This window comes from Spodoptera frugiperda, chromosome 23, assembly GCF_023101765.2.
Source record: "Spodoptera frugiperda isolate SF20-4 chromosome 23, AGI-APGP_CSIRO_Sfru_2.0, whole genome shotgun sequence".
Taxonomy (NCBI): domain Eukaryota; kingdom Metazoa; phylum Arthropoda; class Insecta; order Lepidoptera; family Noctuidae; genus Spodoptera; species Spodoptera frugiperda.
The window spans coordinates 7115285-7142576 of record NC_064234.1 but is presented as its reverse complement, the minus strand read 5'-3'; the positions used below and the strand labels follow the sequence as shown (position 1 = coordinate 7142576).

Below are 27292 nucleotides of genomic sequence, written 5' to 3'. Positions count from 1 at the left end.
AGTTATCAATTTATAATTTTAGTACTTGCCAGGTATATGAAGTATAGAGATGTAGAGCCGAATATGTAGCTATTTAAATTCATGTACTACACAATAGTATCTCAGTGCATACTACAATCAACATGTGAACAGTTCATGAATTTACAGACTGCATAGTTGGTGCAGAGAGACTATTCAACTGCTCCCAAACTCCCAAGTCCCATAGCATTACTCTATGGGCTGCTCGTGTTATCGTTAAAGATATTGAAGGCAAAAATATATTACCCTGGACCCTACGTGGTGGCTACCATGCTGCCAATCATTTGGCGACCCACCATGCGACACGTGACGCTAATGTATTTCTGCCAATATTTGGGTTAGGTTGACCTGAGTATATAATTGGAGCTAATTTTAACATAGCGGTAGGGGCTTTAGTACCCTACGCTATATAAAGACGGCCTCCTGACTGCCCTTACTACAAGAATCGCAGTACAGCCTTAACTTAGCGATTTGTTTAGAACATCACCAGTATATCCGGTGAATTCAGTACAGTAAATCTTAGGAATCCTAACTTGTAGGGTGGGTGAAAGCGCAACTACCTAACAAGATACGTTGGTTCGGGTTCGGATAGATGAAACAAAATCATTGGTCAAAAGTGCGCCTGTTTAGAAAAGGCGTCTTGAGTTCGATTGCCGAGTTTTTGTTAAATCTCAGCAGACTAAACTCAGAAATTCATACCTATTTACAACTGATTTAAAAATTGTTATTTACTTATTTAACAGTATTTTTTAGATTGATCTATATAATTTTTATATGATGCTTGTATTTTTTGGTAAATTGCAAATCAGCAACTTGAAAATGTGTATTTTATTTTGATTACTTTGATTAATTATCGAAGATTTTGGGATTGGATTTAACGAAAATGCAAGATATGCTGTTTAAGAAATTTAATGGAATCACTTTTCTAATTACAATTTATACATTGTCATATCTTACATTTTTAATATAACTTTTATCTAAATAAAGTAGTTCTAATGAGACTACTAATAAATAACATGAAATAAAAAAAATATGCCTTATGTAGTCTCTACATCTACGTCTATTATTGCGAGTGTTTATTTACAATTACATCACTATATCATAAGGTATTGGACATACAATAAAACATATTTTATCTTAAAATATTATCATTGCTTTGAATATAAAGAAAATTTTGGTCCAGCTAAATCCTATCATACTAAACGCAACTCCTAGAGAAATGGGTAGATATTGCTATTAGTTTCATAATTAGAAATTTACAATGCAGTAAAGTATTAAAACTTGCTAATAATAACCATAATGTATTTACTAAGTTTACGCAAAATACGATACAATCGTAAAATTTATCGTTAATATTCATATTAACATTTAGTATAATGTCACCTATGCCATAATAGGTGCTAATTTCCGAAATCTAAATCGACGTCCGCTCTATAGCCTCAACGACGTGTTGCGATGAAAACTGCCATTTTAACATTTTAGAAGAAGAATAAATGCTATAGTTAAAAACAATAATTTAACTTCAAAAATACTGCAAAATAATACACAACGATTTTTATAATTTATATATAATGCGCTGCCTCTCGGTTTTCCAAACGACTTATGTAATATACAGATACACTAACATTTTAGAATAAATATGAAATTAATGGAAGTATTTTTAGCACTCATCAATGAACGTTATTGCATTCAATTTACTTTAATATCAATCTAATATGTAAGAGTATTATTATTATGAAACTTTGTCTTATCTAACAGTCCTTTATATGAATATTTCGGCTAATAACTACCCGAAATAAGTCGGTAGTTTAAAAAAATATTTTACACTTTACTACACTGTGCTCTGGATTGTAATTCAAGGCAGTACTTTGTTGGTTTTATAAGAACTATGACTGTAGAACACTTAGGAATGTAGCTAAAATATAGAAATAGTATGACATACATTGTCTTTAGGATGTCAATTAGGATAAATATGACGCTCATAATTTGTTACAATATTTATTAAACTCAGTACTGCCTATGAATGGTTCACAAAAATTTGAGAATCTTTTACAGTTGATTATTGGAAGTGCCTATCAGAAAATTCTCAAGTTAGCAAATGTATGCTTTCTTATATTGGTTGCTTATTTCATCAAACAATATCTATCCTATAATAATAAAATCACCATTTTCTAGAAATGTTTGTCTTTAAGATTATATCATCCGCTTTTTAATAGATAGGAACAACACAATGACCAACTGTAAAAAACGTTAACTGTGTAATTCATTCTAATAGTTTACACAATTTATTATACAAGTAATTATTGGATGATTTTCTAAAATTCCAGCAAATGAAAATAAAAATTAATATAATTTCTACCAAATTTAGTAAAATTAACTAGTCAGGTATAACAACATGCAGCTGTGCCATATCCTTTAACATTTGAAACATTTCGAGTATATCATGTTCATGCTAATGTTAGCATAGTCAATTATTGAAGTAGTCCTAAATATGTAAGTAATATGGCACAGATGAGCCTGGTTAGACCTTCACAAAAATGTACAACATATAAATTAACAAATCTGTTCCACATTTAAATAGATTCGTAACAGATAATCTTAAGAATTCCAATTATCACAACATATAAAATTAATAAAATACTTAAACAATAAATCCAAGGATTCTTATACAATAAAGATTTATTCTTGAAGTTCATACAAGAGTGAATTTATTAAATTTGATATGTACCTATGTAGTTACGATGTTTATTTGACTGCAGAAAAGTTTTGAATTTGGTTACTGTTATTGGATGCCACCCAGGAACTGAAGACATCTCTGGAAGTTACAAAGTAAATTAAGTTAATGCAAAGAGTGAACACAGTTGCATTATATCTTATTTTATTTTCACATTTCAGTTCCCAATAATGTAATGTAAATGAAATAAGTGACATTACCTGCAATGGCTAACAACACATTCATTAGAGCAGTACTCATCTTCCCATTCACTGTTAGCAATAGCTGGGTTAGTACACCCCTGCCGGATACATGATGGCGTACTTCGGTTTTCATTTTGCTGTAATGATATATTTGTCTTAATACATTTCAATATTGACATTTGAGAGAGCAGTGGGAGACCTGCATAACAACATTTAACCTTTCATAAGATATTTAGGCAATTAGAATTTGAATTAGTTCTGAGTAAACTTAAGGCAAAGGGAAACTATATTAAAATGTTAACTATCTTATATGAAAGTAATTTACATCAGCTGATTGTTGTGGGACACCAGAATTTCCATTGCTATTAGATTGCTGTTCAGATTTTTGCATTTGATTTTGTTGTTGTGATGGCTGCTGAGATTGTTGTTGTTGCTGCTGCTGCTGCTGTTGTTGCTGCTGCTGTTGTTGTTGCTGCTGCTGCTGTTGTTGTTGCTGCTGCTGTTGCTGTTGTTGCTGCTGCTGCTGTTGCTGATGAAGTTGCTGTTGTTGTTGTTGGTACTGCTGCACTTGGTGAGCTTGCTGCATCTGTTGGTGGGTCTGTTGCATATGCTAAAATAAATGCAAATGTATAATGTAAATGCATTAATACTTTAATATATCATTACTAATTAGAAAAAAATGCAAGTGAATAGATATTTTATCAGTTATTAAAAGTGTTCATTAGTCAAGTACAAACCTGTTGTTGAGAGTGATGATACTGCATAGCAGCATGCACAGAGCCCATGGGAGGCGACTGGGACTGCACTTGTCTGTATCCAGGAGGTGATAAGGCCGAATTGTTAGGGTAGTTAGTAGGAGACTGTGCAGACTGGTAGTTCCTTGGCGATTGGGCAAGATTAGGCTGGCAACCTTGGGGTGAAGTGGAAGGGTTGACCTGATAACCCTGAGGGGATTGATTGGGCACACTCTGCTGAAAATAAAATAAAATATATATGTCAGGATACAAATTGATCCTAAGATAACAATGTTAATAAATAAAAAAAAGGAAAACAGAAGTTGTACAATTTTACACAATTTGGTAAGTTCATTTAACAGCTTTACTGATATACTAATAAAAATTAGTAATATAAATAGTATAAAATTATTAAATCAAGTTATTGATTTAAGTTGAACAATATATGATGCATAGAACTCCTAACAATTTGCATGAATCCTCAAATCTTACCTGGTATGTTTGAGGTGGGAGACTCATGTTGCCTTGATAGTTTTGAGGAGACTGCTGAGGGTTTTGTGGGTAGCCCTGAGGTGTCTGAGCAGGGTAGGAGGCCTGATTCTGGTTTCCAGAGTAATTTTGTGGAGAATATCCTTGTGGAGCAGGATTTGGTGCATAGCCTTGAGGCGAATGACCATTACCATATGTCTGTCCTTGATAGTAGTTACCATATGTCGGATTGGCACTATTGGTGTGATTATACATCGGCTGACTTTCCTGCTCACCTCCCTAAAAACATATTTAGATAGTAGAAGTGATATTAAAACAATTTGTATTACTATTCTTTTAAATACTAACAAATTCGGAATTACATTGGCTTATTTGAGGTATTTAATCCGTCGCATCATAATTTTATAACGAATGCAATACCGGCAAAGTCGGATATAAAGCCGGTTAACGCTGTTGGTGATCAATAATAATGCAAGTTGAGACTACAATATTGGCTATATCTATAAAATACACACATTCAAAATATAAGTAACTCACAAAAGTAACATTTTTATAAGACTTATAGTTGAATAAACAGATAAACCTGAGTGTATTGTGTACAAAATAAGCTCACTTTAAAGTTCCTAACCTCAAAATTCACAAAGCTTTGGGATGAACTCTTTCTTACCAGACTTGAATTGAAAGGATGTGACATTTAAGTTCACTAAGCACAGTTTGAGGTGAAGTATTTGTATAAAACAGCAAGATACCTACTTTACAAGTAAATTATAAGATATCTAAACAAGAAAGCTACAACAAAAGCTTTCCGACAGTGGATAACTGTCAAATTGACAAAGATAGAGAACAGCGCCATCTATGAATACGGCCAAACACTATTCATGTGTTGATTGTGTTAAAGTAGATGGCATTACATGACGATATTATTTACGAAAAAAATATAATTAAAAAAAAAGAAAAAACGTTGGGAGTGTATAAAATACAAATTGAAATTACAGATATAGAGTATTCATCGGATACAAAGATAAGTAAAAGCTTAAAAGAATGTTACTTCTAAGTAGCCAATTTTTTTAGTAATTACTTGTAGTTAAATATTAAAATCTTTAATTTAAAAAATGTTTAATAATAAATAAAAGTAGTAAATACCTTTGATACCAGGCTAGCTCTGTAGGCAGCAAGTGCTTTCAGATATTCCTTCTTAGCTACTTCTGTTTTTTGTTTATAGACCTATAATAAAACATACATTTATAATGCCATTTTAACATAGGTACATTACACAACAATGTAATAAAACGCCGATAAGAATACTCACACTTTTGTGTTCAGAGTCTAATCCATCCCACATGGACGCTACGATTTTGGACACTTCACCAAAACTTGCATTTGGATTTTGGCCTTTAATTGCAGCTTGGGTATCTCGAAAGAATAAAGCGTATGCAGACACAGGCCTGCAAAATACACGATAAGTTAGTTATATATCTCACAAGTGAAGTAATATTTCTTTTTTTATAGGTAAGTATCACTTACTTTTGAGGTTCATTGGGATCTCGTTTTTTCTTCTTTTTCTGAACTTTAGGTTTTTTCTGCATCTGTCCCCGATTCATTCCATTATCCATAGGTTCAGGTGAAGATCGTTTTACCGCCATGTTGCCAACACCCATCTGTAAGTAAAGTTAAACTTACATTTTCGTTCATATTTTATAAAAATAACTTTGCAATCAATTGAAAGATTCTATAAATACAGTTCATTGGCAACATAAACATATAAGTAACAAAATTGTGAATATGTTTCTAAACATATGTAGGTTATGAAAAGCGATAAAATTTGCCTATACCTGATGAAGCGTAGTTTGTTGCTGCCGGCTCGCTGAGCAATAATGGATAGGCAGAAGGCTTTCCGCATCACCAGGCAACTACCAACAAACAACCAATTCATTAGAATTTTATACTTATATTTCTACTGTTTGATTTGTTCATATTTTTATAACTACAAATAAAAAGGATGCCAATGAACTATATCTCTAAGAAATAAACTACACTAAAAAATAAACTCATGGTTAGTTGTTAAGTAATGTGACACTGAAATTTTGCTAAATGATGGTTTTTATAATTAAATGTTCATGCAGCAAAATAATTATTCATTACTAATTAAAAATACATACTTCTTTTAACATTTGTATTTAAAAACAGCAAACTCATAAATTCTTTTACTTTTAAAATAGTTTTGTCGTTTAAGAATTAATTATATAATTTATTTAGATTTTTTTAATAATGTGTATAAAGATATTATTGTAACCTACATTAGAGAAATATACACATCTTTCATACACATGCCAAAACATAAAAATGATAAGTAAGCATTTTTGCAATTGCATTCATATTCAATTAAACAAAGCATGCACACTAATAAAATTAATGCATATTATAAATTGAGTAATTTATGAGCTGTCTTTTTTATTATTCTTTATATGAAATTAAACACATACATGATTATATGATGCATAACAACATAATCCACATACAAAAAGCTAGTTTAGTGTCTGCTTTATAAAGTATACATAAAACATGGTGTTGTAAGAAAATAAAACTAATAAAGAAGTGTGATTGGAAGAACTGTGGTACCTGTGAATGGTGTGAAGGCACACTATCATCAGAGTCATCACTGGTGGTGCCAGGAGGAGAGGCTCGCTGTGGGGATCCATATACTGGAGCTGAAGGCTGTGTGGGTGTACTAGGAGTTGGTGGTCCACTCATGACTTGGGTTGGCTGTAGCATCAATAGCCTCTGTTGTCCTCCAGGCTGTTGCTGGATCATGTAGTTTCCAGCGGGTGCACCTGCTCCACTGCAAGTTAATTCTATTGTTATAAATCTGTATCAAAATAAAATTAACATCAACTGATTAATTCATTAGGTATGAAAGTCTGTAAACTTACATTTTAATCATGACATTGTCTGTGTGTTTCCATGCAGATCTGGGAATTAAAGAAAAAACAGTGTACCCGATAAATAATTATATAAAATAGATGATTGTAATTATAATTTTAAATGTTCATGAATGTTAACTTAGATTTTGGAGGAAGAGGTGACTCAAGGAAAATTTAAAAAGAAGCATAGAAAATTTTGCAGATAACAAATTAAAAGAGTGTTTTGTGAGAAAATAAAAGTTGAACACACATAGAAACTACTGCTACTGTGACGACTATAACAATATCAAAAAGTATTATGATGCCAAAAATTTCCTATATTATTAGTTGTACATTTGTTACATTCATTTTACAGTGTAAGGTTAAAGATAAAAGGATTTTAAATATGTGGCCAATGTTGTTCATTTATTATTCATATAAGTTGTGAAATTAGTGAATGTAGTGCTGTTTTATTTTGTGGCTATTTATTGACTGTTCATGAATTTCTTTAAGTCCCAGATCAGAATGGTACATATAACAATATTATATAGATAGTTAATGACTTACACATTGATACTTATTCATTTTTTATGCATAGGATGACCTAGTGCTCTTTAAATAATATAAAATTATATAAAGCTGAATAAGTTTATGTGTTTGGGATAGAACATTGAACCACAGTTTGTACACTATTTTTTTTTAAGTGGTTAATTATTTCAAGAAGTAGATACATGTTTGTTTAAGAATCATTATCACATTGGATAGGTCAAGTAAGTACTCACCTGTGTGATGTCACTGGAGTGTGTGGTTCTTGTAGGTATAGCGGTTGCTGATAAGAAGGAGCCCCGCCAGGTGGTGCTAGGCCATCTTGCGCCGGGTTCATCATACCAACCTAAGATAAACAATGTTTTTTGTCATCTTTTTCTTTGTTAAAACTGCTAGCATGTTTGCAATACGTATTGTGAAATGGTCCCTTATTTTTAAGCCGATCAGTATTTATAGATAGAGCGGGTCACTTAAGTTTAATTTATTAAGTGTAAACAATAAACTACAACTTGAAGACAGAACAAGGCACTATTTTATAAGCAAAGTGTTTTTTATGAAAGATGTGTAACTTGAATTACAGTTACACAATAATATAGTTAGTTCTGTATTAAGAAAACTTTTACTAAGATGAAAGGAAACGAAATAAAAAAAAATGTAGCGGAAAGCGTATAACTTTTGATATGAATTTCGTCACATTGTAATTGTATTCTGTCATTCAATTCAATTTGTCAAATAGTCAAAAGACGTAACGTCATCTGTCAAACTACAGTCAGCGACAAGTATACTCTATCATTCCATCAGATTGCCCATTACTATTTTACTAATAAATTACATCACTAATTAATTAATAATTAACGGTGCTCTGTTTTAAATTGTCTATGTCTATTACTAAAAAATAAAGATATATAAATTAGAATTTATGACACGACAATGTCACGTGATACTGGCACAATAATGTTGTCTTCCCGATTACAGCGGTAATTTTGAAAATGGAATGTTCCATACATCTAGTTTTTAATTCGGTTAAAATGAAACAACGCTTTGCCTTTGTATAAAAAAAAAATACATAAACGCAGTCGGGTAATGATACCATATTTTATGATGCTCTATATAATTATTAGTCAGTATTTAGGCAATATGCACTATTTTGATTTATGTATTTGACCAAAATAGCTACAAAAGAACATCGGAATTAGTTTTGTTATGAAATTATAATAAGTTTTATAGTAACAATTCCTGCATGCTGGTAAGCATAAGTCTTGTTCCCTTGAATTAAATTGCTGAAACAAGTGTGTGCTCACAATAATAATTATCTGTAGTCGTTTATTTATTTATTTAAGACTTCAAGGACAAAAATTATATTATGTACCTACATTACATACGTTTATGTAAAACCAAACGTAAAAACAACAGTCAAGTAGTTTTGAATCTTGTATTTTATTTTGAAAAATATTTATTGCTACACGTTTTAATAACCAGGTATCGGAAATAACCCATATAAGTAAGTCGAGAACTGCATAAAAAACCTTTTTAAATATTACATTTTTAGTTCGAGCAGTTAAAGTATTTACGGTAAACTGTAGTGTATCTACTGTACCTATCTAATCTATTTGAATTTAATAATTTCGAATACAAATTTTCAAAGACGCATTTCAAATACAAATAGCCAAAACAGTTAGTTTTTGACTAAATTAACTTTGTGAAATGTACTTATAGTGGGAGGTGCCTAACCTATCCATTGGAAGCAATTCAATTTCAATAAAACCAATCTAAAAAGTAGGACAGATATCGAACGTTGTTGTGTAACTTCTAGGTTCGATTTGCTTGAAAAAAATATTATATTTATCTAAGAATGAATGGCAAGAATAAGTTTATTTTACGTTATTATGTTTACTATTTTTTATAATGGTTAACCATACATTAGTGTATATGGATAAAAAGTGTATTAATTGTGTTTTTTGTAAAAAATATTAAGTATTTTAGAAATAGGGTGTTGATTATGATGAATAAATATAAGTAAGCAATAGTTATCTGGGATACGAAGTGAAAGATTGTAGCAATACTAATCAAGATAAATTAAGTTGACCCTATAAGACGAAAGTGAACAATCCATTTTTCTCTTATTAGGTTTACTAAAGATGATTAATTACTACATGTTTCGAGGGAAAAACATTTAGGTACTTAGTTTATTCAGTTATTATTAAGTTACCCACTCTACCAATACCTATTCCCTATCAAGAAATATACGTATGATGAGGACGTTAATCTTATGTTTGTGTAGATTGGTAGAGAAGACAGCATCTTTAACTAAGGTACTGACTATTGTCGCAAAAATTCACTACGTCTAGACAATCCATGTTGAGTAAACTTACCCATTAATAATAAAAATTGACACAACTTGTTTAAGTACTAACCTGAGGAGCCGAATGGTGTAACTGTGTGTACTGTATGTGAGAGTTTTGAACACCAGTGTTGGCTGCATGCTGTCCATGTATCAGTGGAATGTCAAACTCTTCGTCGCCAAAGGATGGTGTGTGAAATGTCTGAAACAAAGTACAAACAGATTAATTAGCATCAAACAGGATTTTTTTTTATAAAAACACATTTCGTAATAACCGATATAAAACTGATTGCGTAGCTAAAAAAAACTAGTCTATACAAACAAAGGAGGACATGTCTCTAATTTATCTACCTAAGCATAAGCTCAATGGCTACAATTAATAATCACTTCTTATAAAATTACATGGAATGGGTATAGAGGTCCGGAGTATTTCTTTTTTAATATTATTTATTTTCAGTGGTATTAAACTGTTATTTAAGGTAATTAAAATCAAAAATGTCGACTAATTGATTTAGTAGTAGGTACTTTAGGACACTACAAGGATAATGTTTGCATAATCATTTTATAAGGTAAATTGGATAAGATAAGCAATACGGCGAAAAGGTCGAGGCCCTTCAAGAGTTCAACACATCCTTTACGTAAGTTCGTTGACTTTTTCTGTTATCTGTTTATGCACTAATTTGAAATTATTGTTAAAGAGATTAGCTAACATTATTATAATAAAAATAATAAATTAGAGAGTAGGTAATTAATTGAATGTTGATTAGAATCCGTAGGCCGCATCATCACTTACCATCAGGCGAGATAGCGGCCATTTAACATAATAAAATAAAATAAGTATAATAATGTTTATTAGAAATAGGAAGTCATTTTCTCTATGCGTTTTATAACATTTTACTTGCAAAACAAACCGACATTATTATGTATAGCTGATGGATGAATCATTACAAGTAAAATTTTAACTGTAATTCTCGGCATTCAAAAGCACGAAAGTCTTGGTCTTGAAACCTCAAATAGGTAAGATATTTTCCATTTACAGAGCAGTTGACAATTTTGTTCTAATTAAAATCATATCGAAAGAAGGAAAAACCAGAAAAACTAAGTATACTTATTAATACAAGAATTAGAAAAGTAAAATATTAGGGTGCGTGATTGTTGATTTATACATATTAGCAAATAATAACTAGGGTACATTCGATTGGGAATTCCAATTGGTATAGGTAATATTAAATATTGGATTTATTATCCCAATATTACATAAGAGTGGGTACCTTGAGTTAGGAGGGTAAGTAATCGACAACATGCGTGACAAGGGTTCCCCACACCTGTCCTTGAAATATTCGCGAACTTTATAGCTGTTTCCAAAGCGAATAAAACGTTATTGCTCCGCCTTTGTAACTTTAAGCCCGGTTGTCCATCAGAGCGCGAACGACATTTATAATACCGACACAAATTAGTACAAAATTTAGGAGAAAATTACTTAAATTATTTAGGTGTGTTCGGTGTTCGCTCAATGAAGTTGTATTACGGCGAGAAATCAAATTAAAATGAAATAAGTTTGTATAGAAAAAGATTGGAGCGGAGAATTTTAGCTCGCGATCACGAGCGTGTCGTAGTCATGCGTTGCCTTTACTAAACACAAAAAGTGCTCAACAACCATTAAATCTGCTAATAGTCTGGAGAAAATTAAAATATGTTTAAAATCAAGACCTTCGGGGACAATTATGCTTATAATAGACTTAGCTTTAACTACTACTCTTACCTACTATGATCTTTATTCAATAGTTGAACATTATAAGAAAGTCTCTGAGAATAACAGAAGCTAACAAGAAGTGAAGTTTCCATACAATCTTAATGGCTATAAAAAGTTCTTAGTATAATTGTACCATTGTATGGTGTTCTCTCGTTTTGTTGTTGGTGTATTTTCAATGTGTTATTAGTAGCCTATTATCGTTTACGTACCTGTCTAGGTAGTTATAGGAACATTAAACGTAACGAGACACTAGAGTATCTCGTCAAAAAACCATAAGACCATTCCTATAAACCTGGTATATTTCCAGACTGCGAGCTATTAATGAAAATTTTTTTTTTGCAAAATCGTGAAGGATTCTATTCATGCTATGTCCAAGTTGGGAACTGCACCGAGATTCTGCTCAGCAGTAACATTTGCGAGCCTAACAAATATTTGAAAACTGAGGTATATTATATTTTCTTATTTTAAAATAAGAACAATCCAAACTACCTATATAATAAGGACGCCCTAACAACGACTATCCGAAGACTCCAGGATGCCAGAATAAAAAAAGAAAAAATAAAAAACACAGTAGAGGTCTCCAGAAAGGGAACCTGTTATCTTTTACTCGTCTTTACATTTAGAACTGTTTTTTGTATGGAATGCTCAAGTCTGAGGTTGAAACGAAAACCACGCACGATTAGGTGACATAATTATTTTCCTAGGTTTAGGTTAATAACTTTCAAGTCAAAATAGTAGTTCATTTTCTTTTATGTAACTATTTGAGATATATATATTTTTTATTCCTAGCAGCTATAAAGGCGTGCGCTAATTCGTAATTTTTCTTTTGACATATCTGTTACTGGGTTTATTTTACGTTGAAATGCTGCTCTACAGGTCTCATTTAGTGTTGGCATGCCTTTGGTTTATTAGTCAAAATATTGGTCTTCCAATTTCACAGAGATTTGTAGTACCTAAGTATGTTGTAAGCTAATTCTACTTACTTTATGTTTAAAACTTGTATAATTTCTTCTACTGTCTATCAAAACCGTTGGTTGTATGGTATAAGCCGCTAAGCGAAGAGACGAATAACCTGATGGTAAGCAATCGCAGCCGCCCATGGACACCCGAAACACCAGAGGCGTTACGAGTACATGCGTTGCCGGCCTTTTGGGGGTTTGAATTTACGGATTGTTGGGGAGTTAAGTTCAGTTGAGTAATTAATAAACTAAAAATATAAAAAGTAACATCATGGCTGATGTTATTTTGTTACCAACCTGATCATTCATAATGTAAATGCTGTTCTTTGCGTCGCGAGGAACTGACAGCGGAGACTCGAGGTTTTCTGGTCTCTGGAACAATAGAAAACATAGATATAGATCATTCATAAACTTAACAAAAACACACAACTTATAACTTCAAGCCTCTTAATTTACGAAGGGGTAAACCGAAGTGCACGTGTACAATCTAACATAGAATTGTTAGTTTTTACCACACATAAAATACAACCACCATAAAATATTTGGCTTATCCGAAAATCGAATCCCTAATTCCTTGTAGTCCCACTTGCGACTTAAGACGAAGGTGAAGACAGTATAATTACTATGCTAAATATAGGCCGAATTTATTATTTAATAACTTTAAAATACTACTTTTAGTTTCTTGGAGCAAAAGTTCTCGACATTTGAATTACCAAAATAGAAAATTCGTAACAGTAAAATATTTTAAAATACAAGAACGGTTGTTGTGCTTTACGATAGTTTTAAAATTACCGCTATATGCAAGTATTTTTAAAATTAAATGTCCAACTTTAATTAGCCGGTAGGTAAACTAAAGAAAATTAAACGTCGTAAAGTGCGTCTTTATAGTTAATTTTAGTATATTTTATGCAAGTAGGCATAGGCATCGCATTTTGATATTGTTGGTTAAAGCTTGGATCAAATCAACTCGGATCATACTCAATTTAATAAAAGGTAAACAAAGTTACATAATTTATTAAATTATGAAAATCTAGAATATCTGCCTGATTTTTCAGAACTAAATTAATTAATTTACTCTATATTATACTAACTTCTACCACGCGGCTTTACTCGCTGTTGTTCGACTCCTATTGATCGTAGCGTGATGTTTTATAGCCTTAGCCTTCCTTGATAAATGGACTATGCAACACAAAAATATTTTTTCAAATCTAACCAGTAGTTCCTGAGATTAGCGCAAACAAACTTTTCAGCTTAATATGTAAAAAAAGTTTAATGTTTAGTTAGCCAGACCAATAAAGTTATCCATATCTATCATATAGTCAAATTCACGTATCAAATTCATAGAGTGCGTTTTAAAAATCTTTGACTTGTGTAGAAGGAAACCCTCTAATAATAATTTATCGTAATTATAATAGACAAGTATGTTGTTAGGCATGGCCTCAAGAGATGTTTCCTGTGCTATGATGAGCGGGGCGGGAACAATTTCGCGATCACAAGTATAATACCAATAACCGAGGTACACAACAACCTCGTTAGCTTCCCAACATGATAGTTACGATCAATTTTATTGCTTTTTACTTTTTACACAAAATTAAGTTTCCTGCGGCCCCCATTGGGTAAATTGTTGATTATAATCTGTATGGGTTCATGAAAGCAAATTATTCTGAGCTTAGATTGTGGTGTAGCTCAGTTAAAATTCCTCGTAGAACATTATGTAACGAACTCAACTCAATTTGCCAAGGAGGCAACAACTAAAACGTTTTACAATAAACTTAAGATAGTTATTTTATCAAGTTTATTTTCTCAATTTAATATTAGTATACTACTTTTTCCTAACGTAGTGTTCATTTATAAAAAACTACATAATAATATTTATTTCGCATTACTTATTGCGAGTTGCGCCAATACTTGATCCAGTTACTATTTCTTAAGATTGCGATATTGAATGGCGAGAGTTGCGCACACAAATGGCATTCTCTGTTTTAAACTGTTCGTTTAGGTTGTAGCCGATTTAATTATTATGTAATTAAAATACAATAACAATAAATAAGTATTTTGTAGTTAGATTCGAATAAGAATATTTTATCCAGCATTTGCGAGATGAGAGCAAATTGATTTAATTTAAATGGTTTGATAGGTTAACATGGCGCATTATTATGCCATTAATACTTATTTTATAATACCTATGTACTTTATAGTAGCACTTTAGTAACTTTTATTTCAAACGCTGACATTCGTTGTGTTTGTTTCGTACCATTAAATATTAATAATCCTTACATTGATTTACTCACATCTTAGGTAATTTAAATGTTTCATATTTAAATTAACTTAGATCAAATCCACGATTAAGTTACATTTATAGAGTTATAATCTTAGACAGTGTGGTGCGGTAAGAACGTCGTTATTCCAGATGTTCCGGCTTATTAATTTTTCTCTAAAAATACATAAAACTTATTCAGGTACTCTAAGATATTAATAAAGAGTTCCTTTTGTTATGTAGGTGTAACGTAATATAAGAAGTTTAGCTTAAAACTATAATTAATGAATAAACTCCACGAAAAGAATGCGTAACTAGACATTGGAATCTCTTTCTTGAATAAGTAACTATTCTTAATATGAGAACCGTTTTAATCGTTGTTCCAAAATGCGATTGATCAACATTGTAATAGTACCTTGAGCCACAAGTCTCATGCCTCTCAGACCGGTTTCCGTGGCACACCGGCTGCGGTCCCATTGGGCCTTTATACACACACCACTATCAACAAGTAAGTGAAAGGACACGCCGATAATTGCTTTCTGTACGATTCGATTTTGTAACAACTTAGTAGTTAGTATTAATAAAATATTAATGAACTCTCAACTAGCTAGATGTGGCTCCATCTAGCCACAATATTTTGTACCGCCTTATTCCCAAAGTAAACGCATCTCATCTCATAGTAACCGGCTAAAATTAATTCCCTAAAACAATATGTCCAATTAATTACTTCATTAAAAATGAACCATAAATAATAATACAAACAATTTTCAATCAGATAAATCTTAGTAATGGTCGATTATAAAGTGGCATCCATAACGATACGATGTTTCTAATATGTTTTTAGAGCGTGGAAAGTAGAAAGTTTCAAAAGTAGGCAAGAAGTTAATACAGTTCGGAAAGTATCTAGTATATTTGTTTTAAATATTTCATATCTTAACATGAATCAAAGTAGATTTCTAAAAAAAAAACATTTCATAATTCCACCGTTTTACAATAACCGAGACAAAAACTCGGTGTTATTTCCGCTGATATCTTAATGGTTCATATATTTTTATATTACTTATTATATTTTAAAATGTAAAATAAACTTACATCATAAAATTACAAAGTAAAATTATAATAGTAACATTTGAATCCATTACTGGCGTGGAATGGACGAGTCTCTAGGAGGACGTAATTGCCGGTCAGTGACCTCGTTTTGTTCCTTCCACTAAAATAGCGTTAAATCAATTGATGTTATTACAATTGGAACACAACTCTCATCATAACTTACAATTTGTGGGGAGACACGTCTTGAAATAAAAGCGCAGGTGGATATTTTTTATAAAACATTATTTCTTTTCACAGAACTGTGTAATGTTTGGTTCCGGCTATTTATTCACATCTATTGTTTACTTAAAGTCCAAACACGTCTTGTTTTAAAAAACGATTATGTAAAGGAATTTATTCAATTTCCGTCATGTTTAACGTTTTTTTTTTGTATTTTAAATAGGTACGTTTTTTCTTTGGAATTCTTGACATTCTTAAACTATTTTTGTTAATGTTTGGCCCGCAAATTGCCGTTACTTGATTCTTACGATGCCTTCATAGGGTTTCATCACCGTTCATTGCTCTTATTTTTAGGGCGACCGTTGTGTATATTTTTCCTACAAAATTGATGTGCCTATTAAGCTTCGATCATGATTAATAATATAACGTTAACGTGGCCGGTTACGAACAGTGAATGAAGTGCCAGTTTTTAAAACCTAGCACTATGGTACCTATGTTGAATTTATGTAATATTTAATCATATTTTTTTTAAGTTTATCTACCTACTAATTGAAGTACAGACATTTTTCATTTACAGCACCATTCAAATCGGTGAATGTGGATAGTTTGTGGTTTTAAAACATTGTTGCGGTATGTTTTTATGTAACTTCAATTTGGTACTAAAGTTGTAATAGCCTCTATTCCAATTTCAGGGGTCGCTTTGTATGTCACAGCTGTCACCGGTAAATTTCGAAATCTGCTAACCATATTGACTTACTTTTCTCATTTTCGAATTACGGATATAACACGAGGAAAGCTCCTCCCGTTAGATACGAAAATACGAACGGAGAAATCGATGTATTTACAGCTCTTGATAAATAAATATAACATTCAAATCATATTCGTTTAAATTATGAATCTAGTTTTAATATATTGTATTTTATTTTAGAGGGCAAATATAGGTTATTATAATAGGGGTGATCCTATTTTTAAAAACTGGATGATATTCTAGTTTAAGTGTTATCTGTCTACTGATGTCTTCGACGTCCAGAAACGATAGTTAATTGTCCTTATTGTAACTACCGAAGTCTTGCAGTAAGCATTTATTTAAGGAAATTAGAGTTTTATTTTTAATTTTGTTTACGTCGTTTCGTTGCACCTGTTTAACTTCCAACGCATGTCAGTAACACCCAGTTATTTGAAAGGTGTTCAAGTATCTGTTAAGTAACTCATTAATGTATCAGTAAGTATCTAAGCAATGCCTGTTTTAGTACATTAAAAATATTCATAATTAATCGACGTAAAAGATAATTGTTAACATAGTACAAGTATTTGAGGGAAATTACTAGCAGGTATATCGTTTCAGTTTACACTTACATACATACATTACCTATTACTTGCATATTTTAAAGAAATAAGCCACGAGATACATCTGAGATTTATTATTTAAATCCTTTACAACGTAAGTAGTAGTTCTTCTAGGCACGAGTTAAGTGGTTACAAGGTCCATCATGATTATATTTTGGGGTTACGGCGCCATCTGTTGGCCGCTGGCTGATTCCAGGTCAGTGGCAGAGGGATCACCGACCAAAGTTAAGATGGACGTTAGGGAAGCACATTTTTATACGCGTTCATTTTATACCCCTCTAACTTTATTTCTGTATCCAATCGAGTCGATTTAAGAGTACAACAAAAACTAAACGGGCTAATTGGTTTTTCATATTGGAGAATTAATTGCTTAATCGAACTAAGTTTTCTAGTTAAAAAATGTAAATTGTTGTTTTCTGGAATAATCAAAGGTAATAGTGTCTCTACTGGAAGAAAGTTTTATTTTAGGTAGTATTTTTAATCTATTTGATTACTGTTTTGTATACAACAATCGCTTATGTAGATATACATTTGAAGGTGGGATTAAGAAAAAATCCTGTAAATAAGTAAAGCTTAAAAAAATATTGCAACTAGTTAAAATCTTAAACCCTTAGGAACTGATGGTGTATATTCCAATACTACCTAAATTGCTTACTTTTATAAATGCGGAACAACAACAATAATTAAGGTTCGTTGATTATCCCTCATTTCTCCCTAAACCAAAACTTCATAGAAATATAGATACTAGTAGATTCATAACAAATATTTATTCAAATAAATAAGGAATGATAATTAAGTACGCCCTACGTCTTTATCTTATCTTTATATCAATATCTGTGTTCCAGTTTGCTAGAGATAGTGTTATTTATCAACCACGGAATACGTTTATAAATATTAGATATACAATTACATACTCAGTAATTCAAATTAATTATTTATTATCTAACAATAACATAATAGTTTGAATGTGAAATATTACGCTTAGAATAGGTCGACATTATCTGGTAACATTTGGAATGAAAAGTTAAAATGACAAGCAATTAAAGTGAGCTACTGTAGTATGACCGTCCACTGAGGTAATTCGTTCAGGAAGCAAACTGTTACAACGTTGTTAAACAAACTCTCTTTTTCGTAATCAGGTTATTCTAAAACAGGCTTCGCTGGGTCTGATTGTATCAGATCTGAAATTACTTCCGCAATCATTTAAATATGTAGGTCTGAACTACTAGCACGATGCGATGAAGTAATTTTAATTGTCTTAAAAATAATAAGACCAAACTGAGCCATATAAATTCATTATAATTGTTAATTTTAACAACACTGAACAGCAAATAATATATATCACACAAAATACAATAATTAACATGCTAAAAACATTTGATTCGTTTAACGAAATACATTTGAGTTCAAAACATAGTTATAAACAAGTTAAAAATTCGTAGAAGAATGTTCAGAAAGTTTGTACCCACCATTTAAATATTTAATTAGCTGCTATAGACATATTCCATCCAACGAAACGAATTGGGTTTAGTAAACATACATTAATTTAAACGTTCCGGTCCCATGTAAGTTCTAATTAATCTATGGAGGAAATAGAAAATAATACAATTTCAACTTTAATTGATAGAGCACTGAAGTCATTCATTCATTACACATTAGGTTTAAGTTTAAATACCGGAACGATAAATCGAACTACTCTTGTCCTGCACGAAATAGAAACACAATCAATTTCTGTTAATATTAATTTGTTCCACTTGAATATAGACCTATTTCGAGTTCGTACGGAAACATTTAGTAGAAGCACGATAGAAAGGCACGCTAGACGCACGTGCGGACCGCGCGGGAAGACTGCGTGGCGGTCGTGGCGCGCGCTGCGGTGGGGCGCCGCGCCGCGCCTCGCCTCCACCTAGTACGAACTACCGCCGCAACATGCCGATGGCGCTATGTTCATCCTATTCCTAAAGCAACATTGGTTTTGCCTTTTACTAACAGACGGAACCACAAGAGCTCAGACTTCCACCATTTGTTTCTGAACGCGAAAAATTGGAAAATCTACAGATTGAATTGTCAAAACGAGAGCTATATAATTTTAATACTTTTTAATCAATCGCAACGGTGCATTAAGATTTAATAATTAAAAAGCTATTTGAAGTTGGAAATTAACCGAATAGATTTATATAACTACAGCTACTTATAACAATGTACTTTATTTTTCCCGAAACTGAATTTAAATCGGTTTAAGTTCAAGTTATTTTTCAAAATTCTTTGTTATAAATTATTGAAAAATTAAGATGCGTTTCTCTTATGATAGTATAAAAGATACGTGTTTATTTTTTCTTTAAATTTAGTCGTACCTACAAATTCTTTTGCACATTTAATTGATAACTAAATGTATTCTGATGGATATGGTGAAACTTTTAAAATAGAAATAGTTGGTTTATTAAATTAAAACAATACCATCCGCTTCGAATAAACAAAAAAGTATTTATGTTTTATGGTTCCAATAATAGGCTTCGGACTACATTTTAATGTAAATTTACTTTTATCGCAGTTTTGTTATGTCTATAAAATTACTATTGTGTATTCAACTAAATTGCCCACTTGTTTTAAAAGGGTTTGACATATATTCAGATTTTAAAAGGCTACTATTGTAGTCCAACTATAGATATAAATCAGGAATGCCTCCAGGAACATTTCTTGGACCAACAATTTGTATGTAACTATTAGGTAGTAAAATGTCCGGCCTAACCGAACCGACAAAAATAATTTCGGTGATCTTTGGTCGTGGCTTGGCAACTGATCCTTTAGGAAACTGTTTAATTGACCTACCGCTTTCAGGCAATCGTACTATACATAATTACGAAAATTAAATACATACAAACAAACAACGACACACCTTTTATCTCCGAAGGAGTAGGCAGAGGTGCACATACTGGCATGCCTCTGTACAATGTACACCAACTTTTCACTATTTGTGTTATAAGGCCCATGTCATAGGGGGTGAGCTCAGCAGACTCCGCAATTAAATACACTTGGACATTCAAATTATAAATGTACAAAAACTATAAAATTATTAACAGATAATCTATATACACACACTGAACTTTAAACTAACTTTTGTTTCAGTTAGGACAAAAATACACTTAAGACTTAAGTATTATTGCTGGAATTGCATTCGAGTCGTTTAACGAAATACGAGGAAGTCTGTATGTAGCCTCGAATATGTTCGTTCGCTAATTTGCTGAGCTGAGACAAGCTCTGCAATTTTGATGGACTCTACAGGTATGCTCTTGATACACGTTTAGAGCAGTTTGCTCCGATTTTCAGAAGTTAGGAAATTAGGAAATGTTTGAAATAACTAGCACAGAATGGGAAATTTTGCAACCATTTGAACTCAAAATATAACATAATATTTTTTGTTTAATGAAAAAGGATTTAGTTAAAAGAGATATAGAGTAGATTAAATTATGGGAAGTATATTAGCAAATATATTCATGTTTTGTAAAGTGATTCGATTTCTAAGCCTTTATCAACAGCAATCAGATTTATCATGTAAAATAGTATTTAAGACAGACCGTGTTGTATTTCTCGTTATATTCCCACATTAAATATCAGCTTTTGATTGAGACATACTAAAAGAAAAGACCTATTTGTCATAGAATTTCTAGAAATTATTGTAAATTTCTAGAAAACAAAAAGAAGTTGCTCCATCAGAAACCAATTTTCACCTTTTTTAAGATTTAACGTTTCATAGCAGAGTACGCGTTGCCCAACAGTCACTTAGTTTTTAGTAATGGAAGAACTTTATAATATAAAAAAAATACTATTATGCTTTTCTAATCGATCATCAACTAAATAATTTTAAATGCCATTGCACCATTAATTGATGCAAACACATCCTGAGACATTGTAGTAATCACGACTGCAAGCTTAATGCTGACCAACAATGCCAAAAAACCAGTCTTTGTAGATAATGACAAATTAATTATAATACTTTTAGAGTACATAATAAAAATATGACTGTAACTACAGCATGTATTATTAAATTGTGAAATTGGCTTAATGGCCACAACACAAGAGACGATCCAATTTCTTATTATTGTAATTACGTGGCCATTTTGGTTTCTAATAGATTAGAATATTTCGTTAGCCTACTAATATTATAATGTGAAAGTTTGGGTCTTATTAAGGACTTTTCTAACTTATGACGTTGTTTTCTATTAACATAAAGTAACGGTTCGTTTGATTTTCTTTAATTTTGGAGATGAACTAATAGTAAGATGTTTAAAAATTCCTCTCCAAATGAGAATGAGGTCGTATTTATATCACGATAAAGAAAAAAATAACGATTCTAACACTATTGGTACAAACAACCAGTTTTTTCAAAATATTTCCAATTCAGTTTTTTTTTATATTTATCCGATTTTTAGTGTTTAAAAACTACGCTAGTAGAATTTATGACCAACAGCACAAAGTATTTTTTTTATTTAAATATGGAATGTTCGAATGATACCTAACTCTCAGAAAATATAATTTGGCTGGTGATTAAAAAAAAAATCAGGCTGTATGCCTTGTCTATTTTCAAATGTAGACCCATGCTATGTCATGAGAATTTCATAATATTACATCACATCTTTTATTTTATGAAGGCAATGTAGTCAATGTCTAATTCGAAAATATTGTGCAATTCTAAACTCTGTATTATTTCTGAATATTTGTGGAAATTTAAAACCCTTTCTAAGACTACAGATGGAATTCCGTCTTTCTTCACGATTCAATTGACACAGGAATAAAAATTAGAGGCAGATAAGATAAATCTTTATACATACATTTACTAGCTTATACACGCGACTTCGCCCACGTAGAATAATGCGATTACTTCCGGCAGAATTTAGGTTTTTCGTTTTTATAAAATAAAATAATTTTCTAAAATAAAAGTAGCCTAAGTTACTGTTGCCTATACCTGCCAACAAAAGTCCCGTCAAAATCGTTCCAGAGATTAACCAGAACCATACAGACGGACAAAAATTGTAAAAAAAAATATTTTGGTATTTATATTATGTACATTCAATGCATGTTGTAAAAATCGGTTATTAAAAAGTTACAAAGAGACACCCTGATTTAATTTATTATAGTGTACATGTAGAAGTAGAAAGCTTCAAAAATAGTAATAAAAAGCATTTGAGGCTGAAGTGTCATGACGATTTTCATCATTCATCGAAAGTGGGATATAATAGAATTCAAACTTCTTATGTTTGGTCTCTTATGAAATGTAATCAAATTAAAAACGTTTTTAAGTAAAATATAGTCAATATAAGACCTCCGAGTATCTCTAAGCTTTACACGCCTTAACCTCAAGAGGCCCGACTTGCCAAACTCCTATACTTTGGTCAAAACGCATTGAATGATATGTAGTTTGTTACTGATACACACCTTATATCCTTGAAAGGGTAGGCAGAAATGCACATAATGGAACATTATGCCGTATACATAATATACAATATGCGCCAAAGCACAGGTTGCAAGCATATTGTCATATACCGGCCACGATTCCATACTTCGCGCTACTGAGATATTTTCTATAAACTGTAAGAAACCTAATAATACTTTGCCCGATGCAGAAATCAAACACAACATTCTTTATTTGGATGTCACGCTTGCGACTACTCGAGCAAGAGGCAGAATTACGAGGTGGCCCGAAGGTTTAAATCACCCGCTTCTCATGCATGAGGGTGAGGATTTTTGAAACCTACAAACGGCAAGTACCAATATGACTTTTTCAGGGTTATATGTACTTTCTAAGATTATTTAGACATCACTGCCAAACGGTGAAGGAAAACATCGTGATGAAACCCGGGTTTATAATTTCTAATTATAAGTTTAAAATTGCCAACCCGCATTGAGCAAGCGTAGTAATTAATGCTCAAACCTTCTCCGTGCGAGAAGAGGCCTTTGGTCAGCAGTGGCCACTTATGGGCTGTTGATGTGTGTGTGATTTCAATATTTGGAGCTTTGTCTTTTGTTTGGCTCTTCCAATTTGGCTTATGAATCTTATAATAGTAATTTTTTACTTATTTATATGACATCACGTCGTTCATTCTCCGAACGCATATGTATTCAAGGCACCTTTAATCTTCTTCGATGCATTGAGCACACTTGAATGGATTGTCTTGACCGGGGAAGGAATCCCTTTTTAAATACCAGAGTGAATGGTACAATGATGCTACGTTTCGTCAGTAAGTGAGGGTTTCGTATGCTTATTTGATTACATCATGATGTTGATTAGGTTATTATCGGGGAGAAGGCTCCCAGAAAATGCTGGTGTGTAAATGTTTCCTCCATGGTTGGCAACGCACTCGTGATATCTTTGGCATTGCAGGTATATTTAGGCTACCGTTGGGTACGATGATCGCTTACCACAATCTACACAACTGGTAATATACAAAAAGTATAAATAGCCGGAACGAAGCTTATTATTCGAAAATTCTGCATAAATCTTCAACGGTTTTTAAACAAAAATTAACTTCCGTCTTCAAATGGAGTAGGGTTACAAAAAACGTATAATACTTACATTATACTTATATTTTAATTGTAGTATTAAAATACCTATTTTATCGAAGTTATTTTGACAGAAACATCGTGGTACAACAAGATAAGCTTCCAGAGACGACTAAGATTCATCTGCTGCTTCTATCTTGGAACAATTCAGGGCGAATCTCTGCATCATGGGATCACCTATGTTTCATCAACCTCGTCTAGTTCCGACCTGTAATATGACATGTGTGAAGAGAATAAACTTACCTTGTACATGCTGTAGAGCTTGTAAGCTCTTTCTTGGTCGTCCGGTAGAGGCTGGACTGACTCCATGCTGTCTCCTCAGCCGCGAGGTCAGGCACTAAATCCAATACGTTGTTATGACGGTCCATTTACTGGTACAAACAGATTACAGTTCTCGCACTATAACTCCCGTCCCTGTCGTTTCCAAACTATTCCCATAACATTATTTTATTGTTAACGGCCAATACGATAATAATTTACTCGTAAAGACCTTTAATAATAAAATCGTGATCGGTTAAATGCTTTAATTTAATTATGATAGAACATTATTTCGTGAACTGTGTGTTATTTCAATGTAGCGGCTATTTTCTCACGTAATAACGAATTATTCAATATACCAAGAAAGTCGTAAATTGTAATCTACTTTTTATTAAATGTAAACATTCGAAAAATCTTAAAATACTGAGCGTAGTTCTAAAATTAGATATTTTTACTCTATAAATAGCTTGGATAGTTGTTTCCTGGTTTCACTATTTATATACTTACCCAGGTTATTCTTATTTAGTATACGTGTATATTCGCATATTCTCCATATACTTAATTGTATTATTAGATATTTTAAAACTCTAGTTATTGCGTACTGGTTAAAATGTAAATATTAAAACAAGATTTATAGCGGCGACGGCTACTTTTGCGAACTTAACACTTGGCAAATGGTTTAGATGTATGAACGAATTATAATATTCAAATATGTAATTTATTTGAATAGGGTAATATAAGGCAACATAAGTAATATAAGGAACCACGGTACCAAACGACTTTGCCCGAGTTTGTTTAAGAGTTGAATACGATCGTGATAAATTTATTATATAGTTTGATTGACGCCTGTAAATATTTTATAGGTACTTATAACACTATTATATAATTAACTGTTACGTAATCTAAGTTTTAACTAACTTATTTTTAATTTATAGGTAAAAAGTGCACTTAAGTAAAAAAGTGAGAATTACTTTAATAGCCGATACTTAATTAGAAGTGTTTTATCAATGAAGTGCGCGTAAAAAAGCGGGGTGTCGCCAGTAGGTGAGCGGAGGCCACGTGGCCGGCACGCGGGCCCGGCGCGGCGGGATACACTTGCGAATCCGCGAGGGAGCACCCGCCGGAAACCGAGGTGTACCGGGGCTCCTCGAGTACAGAGAAGTGGCGGCCCGCGGCGCGCCTGCCCCGCGCCCGCGCCCCTCGCACCCCCGCGCCACACACCCGCACATGCACTGACTCCGCAGCCTTCGTCTCCACACCACCACTCACCCCGCGCACTATGTTTGCCTTAATCGCGAATTAAGGTTCCAGTAATGTTTTCTGTTAAGCTTAGAGCTTAATTTGACGTCATTCATTAGAGATCCCGTTTGCGAAACAGACGAAGGGATTGCGGTACCTTCTCACTGAATGTATGTTCGTGCCTATCTTTTAATGCAACAAAATGAAAACTCTACTTACATTTCTTAACTGGATTTCTGCGAGTAGAATATGGCCCATAGCGAACATATTATTATTTCAATAGAGTAATTATGAACGGAATTGGTTCTTTAATAGCATAACATTAAGGTCAGTTAAAAGTTCAAGGATCCCAAAAGCATGGTTGTTGTCAAACCACCTATTCGCATGTGTATTTGTATGTTGGAATAAGATATGGCTAAAATATTTTTATGCTCACTTCCTAAGAAACCTGTTATGATCTCTAAAATTAGTATGAATTGCGATTCGAACTAGTTTTGCCTTTGATAGATAACTGAGAACACGTTGTTTTGACACGTTAAAGTAGAATATCGTCACGATGTTCTCGAAACTAACGATCCGTACTCGGGGTATCAGATGATGTATATTAAGGAAGTATTTTTTTTTTATTTCAGGTTGAAATCATATTGGTATTTAATAAGTTGTAGATAATCTTGTTATGTATATAATCATTTACTTAATACAACAGTTTAATTGAATGGTACATTTTAAGATAAAATATATGTACAATACGTAGTTTTATAATGTGTACCAGGTTTCAACTAAGATAATGTCGAAACAAATGATTTCAATTTTAATTACTTGTACTGATGTTTCGTCATCATAACATTGAGTAACAAACTTTCAATCAATCTCGGATATTAGATGTAGTAATCAAAAATGACTTTAATTTATAAAGATTTTCTTTTGGAGCATGAAAAGAATATTACCTAAGAAAGTAATGAAACGTTGCAAATGTTAGGAGCATTGAAGAAAATTAATTTCCCACGGGCATAAAGCACAAGTAATTGTAGTCTCAGTATGTAGATAGATATACCTCCAGGTATTTTTGATATAATGAACAGTAGGTAGATTGGTAAAATTGTAAGTATCTACATGTCTATGATTTTAGTTATGCTAGTCTTATACTGCAGGTTCACACACAGTAACAGATTTAAGGGATTTCATTAATATACTAGTGAAATAATCTCTGAAAATCTGTTGCAAGAACTGACCATGTTCGGATCTTCCGGGGTTCAACTATTAAGAGATCATGGTGACTTTCTGAATACAATTCTATCACAATACTTGAGTACTGCTCAGTTCGTGCTGTGCGAACTTATATAAACCGTACTAAGATTATGAGTAATGAGATGGATGTTGCGTAAAACTGATCTTGCATAACAATGGAACCGTGCTTTGTAGATCACCGCTGTCGAGAAGTCTGTAGATCACTTTGACGTTGATTGTCCTACAGGTGGATACGTAGTAGTAGTCGTAGTAGCGTTAAATTGTTGCTTAATCACGCTACCGAGTGGAACAAGTGTGTCCTGTCTTGTCTCCTACGCCAAAAAACTTGTTCGTCGTAATGGCGGCGGTGCAGTGGGCTCGTGCCGAGTTGTTGCGGTAGATCACAGTGGTGTAGAGTAGGTCGGTCTATTTGTGGTGACAGGAGAGGCGTGGGTGCCGCGTGTACTGAGCTGGAGTGGCA

At 32.5% G+C, this 27292-nt stretch overlaps 1 protein-coding gene across 13 annotated transcripts; it reads right to left on the bottom strand.

The window, feature by feature from the left end:
- Positions 1 to 911: 911 nt before the first annotated feature.
- LOC118266757 (TOX high mobility group box family member 3-like) lies at positions 912 to 25511 on the bottom strand. Of its 13 annotated transcripts, XM_050702845.1 has the most exons (17): positions 25317 to 25510; positions 24331 to 24515; positions 12954 to 13028; positions 10018 to 10146; positions 7840 to 7949; positions 7088 to 7126; positions 6777 to 6996; positions 5990 to 6067; positions 5682 to 5815; positions 5467 to 5602; positions 5301 to 5381; positions 4161 to 4436; positions 3672 to 3905; positions 3413 to 3544; positions 3260 to 3382; positions 2953 to 3071; positions 912 to 2833 (listed from the first exon to the last, which is right to left on the bottom strand). In XM_050702845.1, exons 2-17 carry the CDS (start codon positions 24394 to 24396, stop codon positions 2764 to 2766), a joined length of 2022 nt encoding a protein of 673 aa, XP_050558802.1. In that variant the 5' UTR covers positions 24397 to 24515; positions 25317 to 25510; the 3' UTR covers positions 912 to 2763. The 13 variants fall into 13 exon arrangements, with proteins under 13 accessions (XP_050558802.1, XP_050558801.1, XP_035436176.2 ...); XM_050702844.1 differs by having other exon boundaries at positions 3260 to 3544; positions 3672 to 3902; positions 25317 to 25511; XM_035580283.2 differs by having other exon boundaries at positions 3260 to 3544; positions 24331 to 24577; positions 25317 to 25509.
- Positions 25512 to 27292: the final 1781 nt, after the last annotated feature.